This window comes from Zea mays, chromosome 9, assembly GCF_902167145.1.
Source record: "Zea mays cultivar B73 chromosome 9, Zm-B73-REFERENCE-NAM-5.0, whole genome shotgun sequence".
NCBI lineage: Eukaryota > Viridiplantae > Streptophyta > Magnoliopsida > Poales > Poaceae > Zea > Zea mays.
The window spans coordinates 6,294,344-6,310,336 of record NC_050104.1 but is presented as its reverse complement, the minus strand read 5'-3'; the positions used below and the strand labels follow the sequence as shown (position 1 = coordinate 6,310,336).

Below are 15,993 nucleotides of genomic sequence, written 5' to 3'. Positions count from 1 at the left end.
TTCCTCCCGCCGCTCTCCCACAAGTCGTTCCTGGCGCCGGCCCACCCCTGGTCTGGCAGCATCTGGACGCGCACGGGCTACGCCGGCGCCGGCGCGCAGCTCCACTGCGCCACGGGGACTGCGGCGGGCTCGGCGACGCGGTGCCCACGACGCTAGCGTGGGTGAACCTCCACCACGACAACGACCAGACCTCGTACGGCGTGAGCGTGGTGGACGACTTCAATGTGGGCCTGTCCGTGACCCCGCACGAGGGCCGCGACAACTGTCCCGTCCTCGCCTGCCGCAAGAAAACCTCACTGAGAGCTGCCCCGGCGAGCTGTAGCTGCGCTCCTCGGCCGACAGCATCCTTGCGTGCAAGAGCGGCTGCGAGGCCTTCCGCATCGACGAGCTATGCTGCCGCAACATGTACAACAGCCCGCACACCTGCCGCGCCTCCAAGTACTCGGAGTTCTTCAAGCGCGAGTGCCCGTAGGCCTTCACCTACGCGCACGACAGCCCCTCGCTCACCCACGAAGCAATAGCGAGAGCAAGCGATGAGGGGTCAGTTGTGGCTCGCGCGGAGGGGGAGACGACCGAGGGGGGTCTGGGGGCGACGCACGCGGGCGGGGTAGGGGCCATAGGATGGACGGTCCAGATTAACAGAAGGCAGAACAAGGGGAGGAAGACTACCTCTTCAGCCTTAATATAGTAGTATAGATAGTCAATTAAAAAATAATTATATAACAACTTTCATAATACAATATGTGCCTTTAATAATTGATCTACTTCTTTCTTTCACAAATTATCTAGGGTAAGTGAGCAGGCCATTTTTACTGGGTGCTCATGAGCAATCCGTTTTTCTTCTCTCTATGTTTCCATAAATAATTCTAACATAGCACCTCTTACTATCTATCTATGTCATCTTATTATACTCGCTCTTGGGGACCTCAATCGTGCGCATTTAAGCTCGATAGGCTCTTGTCGCACTGAGCCATATTGCAACCGATTAGAGAATGGTTCCACGAGTCCTCCGCTCCACGTAAAATTAAGCATGAGTGCTCTGTGTCGACATGATCCTGTGTTTGAGTTGAGAACGTCGTCCCCCGTTGGCAGAGGGTGACGTGCTAGTCTCTATAAAAAACACAAATACTGGATGGGAATTTGACCTAGCATACTTTAAATCCGACCAGTCTTGCTCGTAGGCTTTTGTATCTGGCGCTCGTCCACCCATGCCTCATCACGGGCCTCGTTTTCGATCAGCATGTGATACGCTTATTGAGCCCGGGTAAAAATCCCAAGTGCCAAGCCCAAAAAAACATCTTGTATAATTCTCGTGAGAGTTTAAAACAGGACATATATAGTACGTCGGAACTGCTTGTGCAATCGCTTTGGTAAGAACACTCTTTCTCTCCGGTTGACAAAGCTTGCTCCATCCATCCCTAAACCCTTTTCCAGACTCTATCTCAACATCCATCGGAGAACACTAAAACATTTTTAATCTCTTCAGGATTACTGGCAGCACTTCCCATAATAGGTAGAGGACATGTTCATATTTATCTGTTGCTTTGAAAAAACCGAAGGCTATCATCCCTAAAGAAAGAGTACGTAGAGTAGGTGACTGTCTGACTGACCATCGGTGCCCAATTCGATTGGATGAGGAGCAAACCCTTCCTATTCCAGTTTGCATTGCCAGCACGAGAAATGAGTGCTGAAATAGCAGCACATGGAATATGCTGAATGCCATTTGAACTTTGAAGCATTTCTATAACTTTCAAGGAAGATGTCATTCGTACTGGTTCAATGTGGACAAAATTTGACGTACACAGGACCTTCATATACATTATATTAAGCGAAACTTAGCATCTTTCATCAGCATACCACTGGATAAACCATGTAAATGTTTACGACTAAAAAAAGGTTTCCACTTCGATGAGAGGCTGGTTTCAGTTCCATTACAAATGGTGAAAATCTGTTGTTGAAAAAAATAAAAGAATCAGGAATCAGGATCAACAATGATCAAAAATCGCCTGTACAAAGCTCTTCAGATTATCTTCAGGCCTTGCTTAATTTTGTTTGAAAATATTTTGTACACTTCATTTGTGTCCTGTGAGGTTACCCACCTAAAGCTGGAGCATGAACACTCGTAATAACCTCCGACCTGTTGGTATTCAGGCTGGTTATTGTCGCCGCCTCTCCTACCACGGCCCCTGAAACTGCGACCTCTTCCACGGGCATATCCATTGCCCATATATGCAGGGGAGTGATCGTCTTCCCAACCAGCATCATCATACTCATTGAACCCATTTCCTGAAACGTAACAAGGAGAAGAACCAAGTTTCATATGTGCTTCAAAACAACATATTCGTTGTAAACAACCAGAATCCTGCAATCTACTTGCCCTCTCAACAAATATTTGTATTCTGAGGATTAATAAGTGGTGTATATATGCAAATGAGGTTGTGAGCTTTGCATGAGCGCCTATGTGTTATGTGTCACATGCATTCTGGTATGGATGACATAATACACATGCAGATATAAGCAGAAATTTAATGATAATATGTCAACTGGTAGCAAGTATTGCTCCCAGCAACCACCTAACACAATAACATGTCTAACTCAGTGGCTGCTCCATAGGTACCTTTGGTCTTACATAGTTACATTCCTTAACAAGGACAGCCACATTAGTCAGTGCTAGCCTATGCACTTCCTAAAATATATGGCCACCAACTCAAGTAGGGCCTGACTAAGAGAGGAGATTTGATCTAGGAAACAGATTCAAAAATCTCATTTACAAATGGAACCTAAGGCTAAGGGTAAGCAAAAGAAGCTGAGAAATATGATGAAAAGGATATATCAATATACCTGAGAAGATTACTATAGAAATCAGGGTTCTCCATCAGCTTGTCAGTTGGAAATGAAGCATACTTAGGACCCAACTTCTCACGGATAGAAGTTGGTTGCATATCTATAAGAAAATTTAATCAGTAATGAATAGAGGTTTGTTAGTATTCATTGGCAAACTGACATGGAACAGAACCAATTTAAAAAATTCTGTCTTACATAAACCAAAAGCGTAGAGGTTCAGATTTTTGACCCTCATCACTCTCATGCCTTTGAAACCTATCCCAACAAGGACCTGAAGGTTTAATTATCAATGGAAATCGTCACATGGAGGGATCAAATCGAAGAATTTATACAAAATGATACGGAATCTGGAAATAATATTACCAAAATTATACGCTTTAATTTCAATGTTTCAAAACCATTAAAAATGCATTGTGCAGATACCGAGTGCATAATAACAAATCAGTACCAGTATACACTATATACGATTATGTAGACTTTTAGTTCAAAATTGTCAAAGAAGCAAGTTTGAATAGCCATAAAGTAAATCACAAACCATGTACCCAACTGGTACAATTTATGTATTGATCGCAATACACCACTAACTTGAAAATGATTTCAATTGAACACACACACACACACACAAAATGAAGTCAATTCCTCCAGATTAAGAGAAGTTATGGTTTTAAAGAAAATGGAAATACCGCTGCAGATGGACTGGAGTCGTCTTCCAGAAATGTTGGAAATTTTATTCCACTTTTTGGTTCAATTGGATCTTCTTGAAATAACCTCCGACATGTTGGTATTCGGGCTGGTTATCGTCGTCGCCTCTCCTACCACGGCCCCTGAAACTGCGACCTCTTCCGCGGGCATATCCATTGCCCATATATGCAGGGGCGTGATCGTCTTCCCAACCAGCATCAGCATACTCATTGAACCCATTTCCTGAAACGTAACATGTGAGGAATAATTGAACATGTGACAAATTGAGGGTTTACTCTGCAGCACTCAGCCTCACCACGTCCACCTCTGCCCCTGCCCCGCCCACGGCCTCGACCACCACGACCCCTTCCACGGCCACCAGGTGAGTGTGCATCTACAATCAATTAAATGAATTATGATGCCATACAGAATTATTAGAACGTTAACAATAAATAACACAAGGGAATCTCACACAATACCTTCATCATTATCATATTTAACCAAAGGCTTCACTTCATCAGCAGGCAAATGAGATATGCCAGAATGAGATAACCTTGAACTTCTGAAATGAAACAGGGCTAGCAAAATGATAGATACTTCACAGACACATTAGCAAGATGAATTGTACAGAGTCATGCAAGGTACAGTCCATTTCATGATCCAAAAAACAGAGACCCTGTGTAGTTCTACTTCTACGGGATGTAGGGTTCACCCACACACACACAGAGATAATGTATATGGTAGGCAATATACTGTAAAAATGCTGACGAATTCGTGATCAACAACGACAAGATGGTATTGACACAGGTGAGCCAAGAAAACACTGATCCACACGACCATACCTGATGACCATTGGGATTGAGTTTTTTATGGCAACTACCGTGCCGCCGGCGGGCCCGCCAGGAAGGCGGACGACGCCCTTGTAAACGCTCCCGAAGCCACCTCGCCGACCTTGAGCAGGCGGCTGAAGTCGCTGGTGGCGGCCCGGAGCTCTTGGAACCCGAACTCCCGGAGGTTGCTGGCTCCCCTCTCCTCGTACAGCTCCGGGATGCTCCGCGCCAACGACACCGAGCCCGAGCCCGATGACTTCTTCATGTTTAACCTGTGGTGAAAGTTCCACACTTACCAATGTGAGCACCAGAACAAACTCTTGTGGCGATGCTTTTCCATGCAAGAAAAAGCAAACACTCGATCAAAACTCCACCAAAGAAACAAACACGAAACAAGCGGGATGGCGAAATTGAGCAGATCGGACCAGGCAGGACGCACCTAGTTGTCGTCGTAGACATGAGGTAGGGACGCGGCCATTGCGGGGAGACGAAGGGGGCGGATGCAGACAGGCGCGGGCGTGGAGGGGGCGAGCGGGGGCACGGTGATGCCCTCGGTGGACGCCCTCATTGCACACTTAAGAGTAGTACAGATATGTTTAGCGTAGCAGAGAGGACCACGAGGAGGCGGTACGTCAAATGCCATAAACCCATTGATGCAGATAGTTTGTCCTGCTTGCTCCAACTTCACTATGTACTGCAGCACAAAGGCAATCAGTGGATTTAAGAGAAATAGAAGAAGTATATGTTTGCACCAAAGAATATCCAATAAATGAACTGTAACTTTGAAAATGAGATCATGGTTCCCTAGACAAGGTTTCACTACTAATTCAAACACTGAAGAAACTGTAAGTAGGGAGTTACCTGCTCTGGTGTTAAGGTGAAAGTCTTGTTTGCAATGGTGAATGCAAGATTTGGCATCTTTGAGATCTGATGACAATCAACAGTTGACTCGCCATTGGGGCTAGGGAGACGCTCACAGAACTGCAATGCACATTAAAATAAGAAATGCTGTCACATTCTGCACAGTTCCCAATCATAGAACTGTCCAAACATAACAAAGTATCCCAACCTGATTAGCTCGCAGAGACGCAATGATCCTGCAGAACCAAAAATAAATCAATACTTTCATCTAGGGAAAGAACATGTGACGAAACAGTCAGAAAAATAAATCATAGAAAGCTCCCTTCCAAGCTTTAAATTATGTCAAAGCGCTCCTAAAATAATTTGTCGTACCATCATCTAGAATCTGAAATGTTGAGAACAGGAAAACGGTAACGTAAAATATACAAGTAATTAGATGCATGGGTTAATGGTAACGGAAGGGGAAGAACAGTTACAGTGATACATGCAACGTATTTGAGGAAATGCCACCACCCCTCATAGCGGCATAGAAACTACAGGCGAGAGGCAATGACCGATGCCTTCCTAAGGTGTCTCTCACCTGTTGAAGAGGGCTGACTTGCCGACATTGGGGCAGACGAGGAGGAAGACTGCAATAAAGCATTGGTACTCTACAGGCAACATCTCATGCTTATGACACATGGTACAAAAAATATTAACAGCCCAGTGCTGCACTATGTAGTGATTAGTGAAGATCTTATTAAACTAAACCGCACCACATTTACATCCAGGTAGCATGAACTAAGATGCAATATGATAAAATATATTGCTATGAAAAAATAATTATTATTATTTTATACATTTGTTAGCATCACTAAAGTGGATGTTTACATACCTTAAAAGCTATATAAGATTATATTGTACCTGTGCTTTGTTATTGATTTAAAAATAAAAAATGATAAATATGTGTCGCTGGTGCATCAGCAAAATTACAGACTGGGTACCAAAGCCCAACAACTGCTAAGCGACAACGAAATTGAAGATTGACATATATCGCAACAGTTACCTTTTGTTCCAGTATCTTAGGGGAATTATAGAGAGGTCGAAGAACCTCAAGCACACTATAAGCCTGTATTAAAACACAAGAAAGAAAATTTAGACACATATCTGGTAAAAATAAAAATATGAGTAGATGCACATTTTAACAACCTTCTCACACTCAGATCACACGAGATCGAGGGGAAAAAGCGCACTGGAAGCCCCTGGTGGAGCAAACGACATGGAGTTTTAATAGATAAGATGTTATAAAAAATGTTTCAATCTCTCCAGCTTGTAAATATGGGATGTAACTATTGGGAAATTGAACAAGTCCAATAGAAATAGAGATCATACCAGTCACCATGGGTCTAGAAAAAACACAATGTCGGCTGAAGTAGGCATACACAGACAATATCAAATATGGAATTAACTAACCTCAATACAAGAGATAGCGGCATCTTGAACACTTCGTTCAAATCATTCATTAATTGTAGAACCTGCACAAGACAAAAAAAATCTTAGAGCTTTTGGACTTATCATACCATACAAAAGGATACAAATTTGGATATGATACCGACAGTGACATAAGACAACTGCTAAAGATATGAAATAGGTGCTTTATCGAGCAAAGGAGTAGAACACATATAGCCGACACTACAAGAGATGACAGTGTCTCGCATTGGAATCCTAGCATCTCCAAGAACTATGGTTAAATTATTTCAAGAAGCAAAAAGAATAATATGCCATATCATGAGTAATAATAGACTAAGATAGCAAAGAATAATATGCTATATTGGGTAATGTAGATAAATATAAAAGGCACACATCATAATTGGTATACATTCTCTGGATTGTCTCATCATGCAAAGCAAAAATCTAGATTTACTCAACCCACAGGAAAAATGCTCTTGCTCGATCTCATTTTAGGACAAAACAAAAAAGGTTTGTTCCAAAATAAATAATATAGGGGTTCTTTAGTGAATACAACATGGAGACAACTTCAACAATGAGAAAGTAGCAAAGCAAAACACCTACCACCATCAGCTTGAAGAACTTGGACATGATATCAATCTGCAAAAAACATATTATCCAACAGTAGAAAATTAATAATGGATTTAGTCTTCCGTTCTTAGTAAAATAAACAGAGTAATCAATCCTACCGAGGCATTCCCACTCCGTTTTATATCTGTCTGTCGAAAATACGACCTAGATATGTGATGATGCCCCATTTGCCTTTGCACCATTACCAGACTAAAAAATATTGTTTACATCAGATGAGAAAAAGACCCACAAAGGAAGCCTATGCCACAAGCCCACAACAACGCCAGTCTTCCAATCTCAAGAGGCCAGTACAAGCAAAAAAAAAACTGAAACTCAAATCCAGAAATCAATCATCGTAATTTCCCTATCAAAATATCCACCAGTTCCAGTTACAAGATTAAAACAGATTCATTTTAGGAAAGTGGATCCCAGGAACAAGGAAATGTAAACAACCAGCGAGGTGAGTAGCTCTAGGGACCAAGAAAATGTAAGCAACCAGCGAGTTGATGTACTCAATCTAAAATAATAACAAAATTGTTTAACTAAATACCCTCAACATGCCCGCAATGACCAGTCCCAAAACAATCCTGGAGAAAGAGTTGTTCCGAGCAGAACCATGGGATGACAATTATAACAAAATCTGAAAGCTATGAATGGTCCTCAGATATAGAATACAAACCTAAATTGTCCTTTCACACAAGCCACAAACCAAATATTTTCCCCATGTATACGTACACAACGTTGCAGGCTCACTACCCATTGGTATATTTTTATACTGATATAAGTACTTGCTATTCTCTCTTGCTTTTCCTTTTTTCATTCACTGATGGAAGTCTGAACCAAAATCTACATGCATTGGTGGAATGGAAATGTGACCTCCACTTTCGTAAGTCCGAGCGGGCTTACAATAGACCGCTAATCAGCTCATGTCATGACAATTTGTTAGAGGTTACTTAACCGCACTTTGGTCCAGCCTAATATATATACAAGCAAAACACAAGAAGTGGGCTTTTGCAAGATAAGAGTAGGGGGTGGATGAATGCAAGCAGCTAGTTGTCAGGCACCAACTTTCTATACTCTTGATAGAAATCTCTATCTAAACGAGGGCAAGGGACAATCAAACACATGTAAATATAGAAACTAAAATTGATGAAACCACATGAAAACATTGCTTTGGCCGCAATTTCAAACTGAACCTATTTTGTAAAGGAAATCAAACGCCTAATCTCCAACAAACTATCAACACCAAGAAAGAAACCCAGTAGATAATAGCTAGGGTTTGACAGGGTGTAGGGTGCAGGGTGCGTACCTCGGGCGAGAAGGTGCACGAGGGGCGTGGACGCGTGGTGGTGGTGGTGCGCGCGGGGGCGGGCGCGCTCATCTCCTAGAGGAAGCTGTCGCCGCGGGAGGGGAGGGGGACAGAGAGGTGCGGAGGCCCGACCGCGCGTCATCCAATCGAAGAAATGGAAATCACTCACTTCTCGGAGGAGCTCGGGGTGGAGGTGGCCGGTGTCGGGTGGGGACGGGCTCCGTCCCGTGGCGCAGAGTGCGGCGCCTGCTCCGTCGAACCGTTGGTCGTGGTAGCGTCCATGACGAGATCCAGGATAAAGGGGCAGCGAGGGAGTCGGGCGTGAGGGAGAAGGAGGGGAGGGAGGCGGGCGCGGTCCTCCCAGCCATCGCGCTGGGATGGTGGATGGGGAGCGGACGGCGTCGGGGTGGGGACGGGAAGGGGCGGCGGGGGAGTCAAGCGCGAGAGAGAAAGAGAGGAGGGGGAGGGGAACGAGCGGGTTGGGGTCGCGGTTGCATCGTGGTGGAAGAACGGCTTAGATTCATCGAAGGCAAAGAACGGCTTAGATGCACCGAAGGCAGAACCAGGGGAGGCAGCCTACCCCTTAGAGTCTTAATAGGTAGTATAGATTCTAGTATATTCCAATTCCAATATATTAGCCCAGTTACCCAGCAGAACTGATCACCAGTTCACCAGTAGGTAGTAGCCTAGTAGGTGTCAAACAACCAGGGGCGACGCGATCGCGGGCGCGCAGGGTCCCCTTCCCTTGCTGGCAAGCGGATCCCGCGGAGGGAGGGAGGGAGGGAGGGCCGGAGGTATACATGTCTAAGGGCTTGTTCGGTTAGCTCTCAATCCATGTGGATTGAGTGGGATTGGATGGGTTTGAATCCCAAACAAGTCAAACTTCTTAAGAATTTTTTCCAATCCCATCCAATCCATGTGTATTGGGAATAACCGAACAAGGCCTAAATGGGCGTGCCGGGCCAACCCGGCACGGGCATGGCTGGACCCGGCACGACTTTGGCGTGCTCAGGCACGGCACGACAGTGTCACGGGCCGGGCCGGGCTGGCACGTGGGCCCAAATCCCTGCCCATGCACGGCACGCCTACTGTTAATCGGGCCGGGTCGGGCCGGGGGCACGGGTAGCCCGTTGGTGCTGTGCCGGGCTCGGACCCAGTTACATAATCCACATGACAAAATTCATGGAGTTAATAGAATACAAGATTACAAGTCAAATAGGCTACAAAATAGTCTTTAAATGGTTTGGAGCTTTAGTCATTAAAAACCTTCCTAGGTAAAAACTCACACTTCGTGAGAAAACCCTAGGAAGGAAAAGAGTACAGCCAGCTCCTTAAAGTATTTATAAGTTCATAGTTCAGTGTTCAGTCCACAGTCGGTCCATATGAGCATATTACAGCAGATAAGAGAAGTAGAGAACTTAAATAGGTAGAAACAGAGTGATAGTCGCCTAGAGGGGGGTGAATAGGGCGAAACTGAAATTTACAAATATAAACACAACTACAAGCCGGGTTAGCGTTAGTAATAAAGAAACGAGTCCGCGAGAGAGGGTGGAAAAACAAATCGCAAGCAAATAAGAAGTATGACACGCGGATTTGTTTTACCGAGGTTCGGTTTTCGCAAACCTACTCCCCGTTGAGGAGGCCACAAAGGCCGGGTCTCTTTCAACCCTTCCCTCTCTCAAACGATCCCACGGACCGAGTGAGTTTTCTCTTCTCAATCACTTGGAACACAAAGTTCCCACAAGGACCACCACAAGTTTGGTGTCTCTTGTCTCAATTACAAGTGAGTTTGATCGCAATGAAAGAATCAAGAACAAAGAAAGCAATCCAAGCGCAAGAGCTCGAAAGAACACAAGCAAATCACTCTCTCTAGTCACTATGGTGTTGTGTGGAATTTGGAGAGGATTTGATCTCTTTGGTGTGTCTAGAATTGAATGCTAGAGCTCTTGTAGTAGTTGGGAAGTGGAAAACTTGGATGCAATGAATGGTGGGGTGGTTGGGGTATTTATAGCCCCAACCACCAAAAGTGGCCGTTGGGAGGTTGTCTGCTCGATGGCGCACCGGACAGTCCGGTGCACACCGGACATGTCCGGTGCCCCCGCCACGTCATCACTGCCGTTGGATTCTGACCGTTGGAGCTTCTGACTTGTGGGCCCGCCTGGGTGTCCGGTGCACACCGGACATCTACTGTTCCTTGTCCGGTGCGCCAGTATGGGCGCGCCTGACTTCTGCGCGCGCTGCGCGCGCAATAAATGCATCGCAGGTAGCCGTTAGCGCCGGATAGCCGTTGCTCCGGAGTTGCACCGAACAGTCCGGTGCACACCGGACAGTCCGGTGAATTATAGTGGACTAGCCGTTGGAGTTTCCCGAAGCTGGCGAGTTCCTGAGGCCGATTTTCCTTGGCGCACCGGACAGTCCGGTGTACACCGGACAGTCCGGTGAATTATAGCGGAGTCGCCTCTGGAAATTCCCGAAGGTGGCGAGTTTGCGTTGGAGTCCTCTGGTGCACCGGACATGTCCGGTGGTGCACCGGACACTGTCCGGTGGCACACCGGACAGTCCGGTGCGCCAGACCAGAGGTGCCTTCGGATGCCTGTTTGCTCCTTTGTTGAATCCAAAACTTGATCTTTTAATTGGCTGAGTGTGAACCTTTTACACCTGTATAATCTATACACTTGGGCAAAACTCGTTAGTCTAAAGATTTGTGTTGGGCAGTTCAACCACCAAAATTATATAGGAACTAGGTGTAAGCCTAATTCCCTTTCAATCTCCCCCTTTTTGGTGATTGATGCCAACACAAATCAAAGCAAATATAGAAGTGCATAATTGAACTAGTTTGCATAATGTAAGTGTAAAGGTTGCTTGGAATTGAGCCAATATAAATACTTACAAGATATGCATGGATTGTTTCTTTCTTATATAACATTTTGGACCACGCTTGCACCACATGTTTTGTTTTTGCAAACTATTTTGTAAATCCTTTTCAAAGTTCTTTTGCAAATAGTCAAAGGTAAATGAATAAGATTTTGCAAAGCATTTTCAAGATTTGAAATTTTCTCCCCCTGTTTCAAATGCTTTTCCTTTGACTAAACAAAACTCCCCCTAAATGAAATCCTCCTCTTAGTGTTCAAGAGGGTTTTGATATATCATTTTGAAATACTACTTTCTCCCCCTTTTTAACATAATAGGAAAATCAATTGATAATATTCAACACTAAGTTTTTGAAATTGGTGGTGGTGCGGTCCTTTTGCTTTGGGCTCATATTTTCTCCCCCTTTGGCATGAATCGCCAAAAACGGAATCATTAGAGCCCTCGAAGTGCTATCTTCCCCTTTGGTCATAAATAAATGAGTTAAGATTATACCAAAGACGAAGTCCGTTCATTGTGCTTTGGGCTCTTACTCTCTCCCCCAAAGACGAAGTCCTTTTCTTTGATGCTCATTCTTTTCTCCCCCAAGAATAGAGAGTGACTTGGAGCGTCGGCGAGGGATGAGTTACGGAGTGGAAGCCTTTGTCTTCGCCGAAGACTCCAAATTCCTTTCAATACACCTATGACTTGGTTTGAAATAGACTTGAAAACACATTAGTCATAGCATATGATCAAAGGTATATAAATGAGCTATGTGTGCAATCTAGCAAAAGAAATTTCGCGAATCAAGAATATTGAGCTCATGCCTAAGTTTGTTAAAAGATTGTTCATCAAGAGGCTTGGTAAAGATATCGACTAATTGGTCTTTAGTATTAATGTAAGAAATCTCGATACCTCCCTTTTGTTGGTGATCCCTCAAAAAGTGATACCGAATGGCTATGTGCTTAGTGCGGCTATGCTCGACGGGATTGTCAGCCATCTTGATTGCACTCTCATTATCACATAGCAAAGGGACTTTGGTTAATTTGTAACCGTAGTCCCGCAGGGTTTGCCTCATCCAAAGCAATTGCGCGCAACAATGTCCTGCGGCAATGTACTCGGCTTCGGCGGTGGAAAGAGCGACCGAATTTTGCTTCTTTGAAGCCCAAGACACCAAGGATCTTCCCAAGAACTGGCAAGTCCCCGATGTGCTCTTCCTATTAATTTTGCACCCCGCCCAATCGGCATCCGAATAACCAATTAAATCAAATGTGGATCCCCTAGGATACCAAAGCCCAAACTTAGGAGTATAAGCCAAATATCTCAAGATTCGTTTCACGGCCGTAAGGTGAGCTTCCTTAGGGTCGGCTTGGAATCTTGCACACATGCATACGGAAAGCATAATATCCGGTCGAGATGCACATAAATAGAGTAAAGAACATATCATCGACCGGTATACCTTTTGATCCACGGACTTACCTCCTGTGTCGAGGTCGAGATGCCCATTGGTTCCCATGGGTGTCTTGATGGGCTTGGCATCCTTCATCCCAAACTTGTTTAGAATGTCTTGAGTGTACTTTGTTTGGCTTAGGAAGGTGCCTTCTTGGAGTTGCTTGACTTGGAATCCTAGAAAATACTTCAACTCCCCCATCATAGACATCTCGAACTTTTGTGTCATGATCCTACTAAATTCTTCACATGTAGACTCATTAGTAGACCCAAATATAATATCATCAACATAAATTTGGCATACAAACAAGTCATTTTCAAGAGTTTTAGTGAATAGAGTAGGATCGGCCTTTCCGACTTTGAATCCATTTGCAATAAGGAAATCTCTAAGGCATTCATACCATGCTCTTGGGGCTTGCTTGAGCCCATAAAGCGCCTTAGAGAGCTTATAGACATGGTCAGGATACTCACTGTCTTCAAAGCCGGGAGGTTGCTCAACATAGACCTCTTCCTTGATTGGTCCATTGAGGAAGGCACTTTTCACGTCCATTTGATAGAGCTTAAAGCCATGGTAAGTAGCATAGGCCAATAAAATGCGAATTGACTCAAGCCTAGCTACGGGTGCATAGGTTTCACCGAAATCCAAACCTTCGACTTGGGAGTATCCCTTGGCCACAAGTCGAGCTTTGTTCCTTGTCACCACACCATGCTCATCTTGCTTGTTGCGGAAGACCCATTTGGTTCCCCCTTATGAATATCGCCGAGGATGGTGTCGATGGGGTGATCTCGTTGTATTGCTTGGTGGACTCTTGGGTGTGGCGGCCTTTGCTCTTCATCCTCCTTGTCTTGATCATTTGCATCTCCCCCTTGATCTATGCCGTCATCTTGAGGTGGCTCATTTGATTGATCTTCTTCTTCATCAACTTGAGCCTTTTCTTCATTTTGAGTCGGTGGAGATCCTTGCGTGGAGGAGGATGGTTGATCTTGTGTTCTTGGAGGCTCTTCGGATTCCTTAGGACACACATCCCCAATGGACATGTTCCTTAGTGCAATGCACGGAGCCTCTTCAATACCTATCTCATCAAGATCAACTTGCTCTACTTGAGAGCCGTTAGTTTCATCAAACACAACGTCACATGAGACTTCAACTAGTCCAGTGGACTTGTTAAAGACCCTATATGCCCTTGTGTTTGAGTCATAACCAAGTAAAAAGCCTTCTACAGTTTTAGGAGCAAATTTAGATTTTCTACCTCTTTTAACAAGAATAAAACATTTGCTACCAAAAACTCTAAAATATGAAATGTTGGGCTTTTTACCGGTTAGGAGTTCATAAGATGTCTTCTTGAGGATTCGGTGTAGATATAACCGGTTGATGGCGTAGCAAGCGGTATTGACCGCCTCGGCCCAAAACCGATCTGAAGTCTTGTACTCATCAAGCATGGTCCTTGCCATGTCCAATAGAGTTCGATTCTTCCTCTCCACTACACCATTTTGTTGTGGCGTGTAGGGAGAAGAGAACTCATGCTTGATGCCCTCTTCCTCAAGAAAGCCTTCAATTTGTGAGTTCTTGAACTCCGTCCCGTTGTCGCTTCTTATTTTCTTGATCTATAAGCCGAACTCATTTTGAGCCCGTCTCAAGAATCCCTTTAAGGTCTCTTGGGTTTGAGATTTTTCCTGTAGAAAGAATACCCAAGTGAAGCGAGAATAATCATCCACAATAACTAGACAGTACTTACTCCCGCCGATGCTTATGTAAGCAATCGGGCCGAATAGGTCCATGTGTAGGAGCTCTAGTGGTCTGTCGGTCGTCATGATGTTCTTGTGTGGATGATGGGCGCCAACTTGCTTTCCTGCCTGACATGCGCTACAAATCCTGTCTTTCTCAAAATGAACATTGGTTAGTCCTAAAATGTGCTCTCCCTTTAGAAGCTTATGAAGATTCTTCATCCCAACATGGGCTAGTCGGCGGTGCCAGAGCCAACCCATGTTAGTCTTAGCAATTAAGCATGTGTCAAGTTCAGCTCTATCAAAATCTACTAAGTATAGCTGACCCTCTAACACACCCTTAAATGCTATTGAATCATCACTTCTTCTAAAGACAGTGACACCTATATCAGTGAAAAGACAGTTGTAACCCATTTTGCATAATTGAGATACAGAAAGCAAATTGTAATCTAATGAATCAACAAGAAAAACATTTGAAATGGAGTGGTCAGGTGAAATAGCAATTTTACCCAAACCTTTGACCAAACCTTGATTTCCATCCCCGAATGTGATCGCTTTTTGGGGATCTTGGTTTTTCTCGTAGGAGGAGAACATCCTTTTCTCCCCTGTCATGTGGTTTGTGCACCCGCTGTCGAGTATCCAACTTGAGCCCCCGGATGCATAAACCTACAAAACAAGTTTAGTTCTTGACTTTAGGTACCCAAATGGTTTTGGGTCCTTTGGAATTAGACACAAGAACTTTGGGTACCCAAACACAAGTTTTTGACCCCTTGTGCTTGCCCCCAACATATTTGGCAACTACTTTGCCGGATTTGTTAGTCAATACATAAGATGCATCAAAAGTTTTGAATGAAATGTCATGATCATTTGATGCAATAGGAGTTTTCTTAGGCAACTTAGCACGGGTTGGTTGCCTAGAACTAGATGTCTCACCCTTATACATAAAAGCATGATTAGGGCCAGAGTGAGACTTCCTAGAGTGAATTTTCCTAATTTTGCTCTCGGGATAGCCGGCAGGGTACAAAATGTAACCCTCGTTATCCTGAGGCATGGGAGCCTTGCCCTTAACAAAATTGGACAATCTTTTAGAAGGGACACTAAGTTTGACATTGTCTTCCCTTTGGAAGCCAATGCCATCCTTAATGCCCGGGCGTCTCCCATTATAGAGCATACTTCTAGCAAATTTGAACTTTTCATTTTCTAAGTTATGCTCGGCAATTTTAGCATCTAATATTGCTATATGATCATTTTGTTGTTTAATTAAGGTCATGTGATCATGAATAGCATTAATATCAACATCTCTACATCTAGTACAAATGGAAACATGCTCAACACTAGATGTAGAAGGTTTGCATGAATTAAGTTCAACGATCTTAGCACGCAAGATAT

At 44.3% G+C, this 15,993-nt stretch overlaps 1 protein-coding gene and 1 pseudogene across 15 annotated transcripts; one reads left to right on the top strand and one right to left on the bottom strand.

Annotated features, from left to right (window-relative positions):
* LOC103639688 (osmotin-like protein) lies at positions 1-688 on the top strand (annotated as a pseudogene).
* Positions 689-1,798: 1,110 nt separating this feature from the next.
* LOC103637842 (uncharacterized) lies at positions 1,799-9,113 on the bottom strand. 15 transcript variants are annotated; one of them, XR_002265140.3, is made up of 14 exons: positions 7,394-7,407; positions 7,269-7,304; positions 6,669-6,730; positions 6,405-6,457; positions 5,425-6,324; positions 5,217-5,336; positions 4,795-5,049; positions 4,368-4,627; positions 4,005-4,087; positions 3,842-3,919; positions 3,528-3,768; positions 3,040-3,115; positions 2,842-2,944; positions 1,799-2,286 (listed from the first exon to the last, which is right to left on the bottom strand). XR_002265140.3 is itself a non-coding variant. In XM_020544315.3 (8 exons), exons 1-7 carry the CDS (start codon positions 7,475-7,477, stop codon positions 4,795-4,797), a joined length of 648 nt encoding a protein of 215 aa, XP_020399904.1. In that variant the 5' UTR covers positions 7,478-9,113; the 3' UTR covers positions 4,510-4,627. The 15 variants fall into 15 exon arrangements, 1 of the variants encoding a protein (XP_020399904.1); XR_002265139.3 differs by having other exon boundaries at positions 6,405-6,601; positions 7,394-7,403; XR_004852527.1 differs by having other exon boundaries at positions 1,799-1,948; positions 2,100-2,286; positions 4,005-4,686; positions 6,405-6,730; positions 7,394-7,484.
* Positions 9,114-15,993: the final 6,880 nt, after the last annotated feature.

Coding starts and splice junctions, on each gene's coding strand:
- LOC103637842 (XM_020544315.3), bottom strand. CDS start 7,477: ATGGTGCAAAGGCAAATGGGGCATCATCACATATCTAGGTCGTATTTT. Junction 6,325..6,668: donor CCGCTATCTCTTGTATTGAG/GTTAGTTAATTC, acceptor GTTTTAATACAG/GCTTATAGTGTGCTTGAGGT. Junction 5,337..5,424: donor CGTCTCTGCGAGCTAATCAG/GTTGGGATACTT, acceptor TGTGCATTGCAG/TTCTGTGAGCGTCTCCCTAG.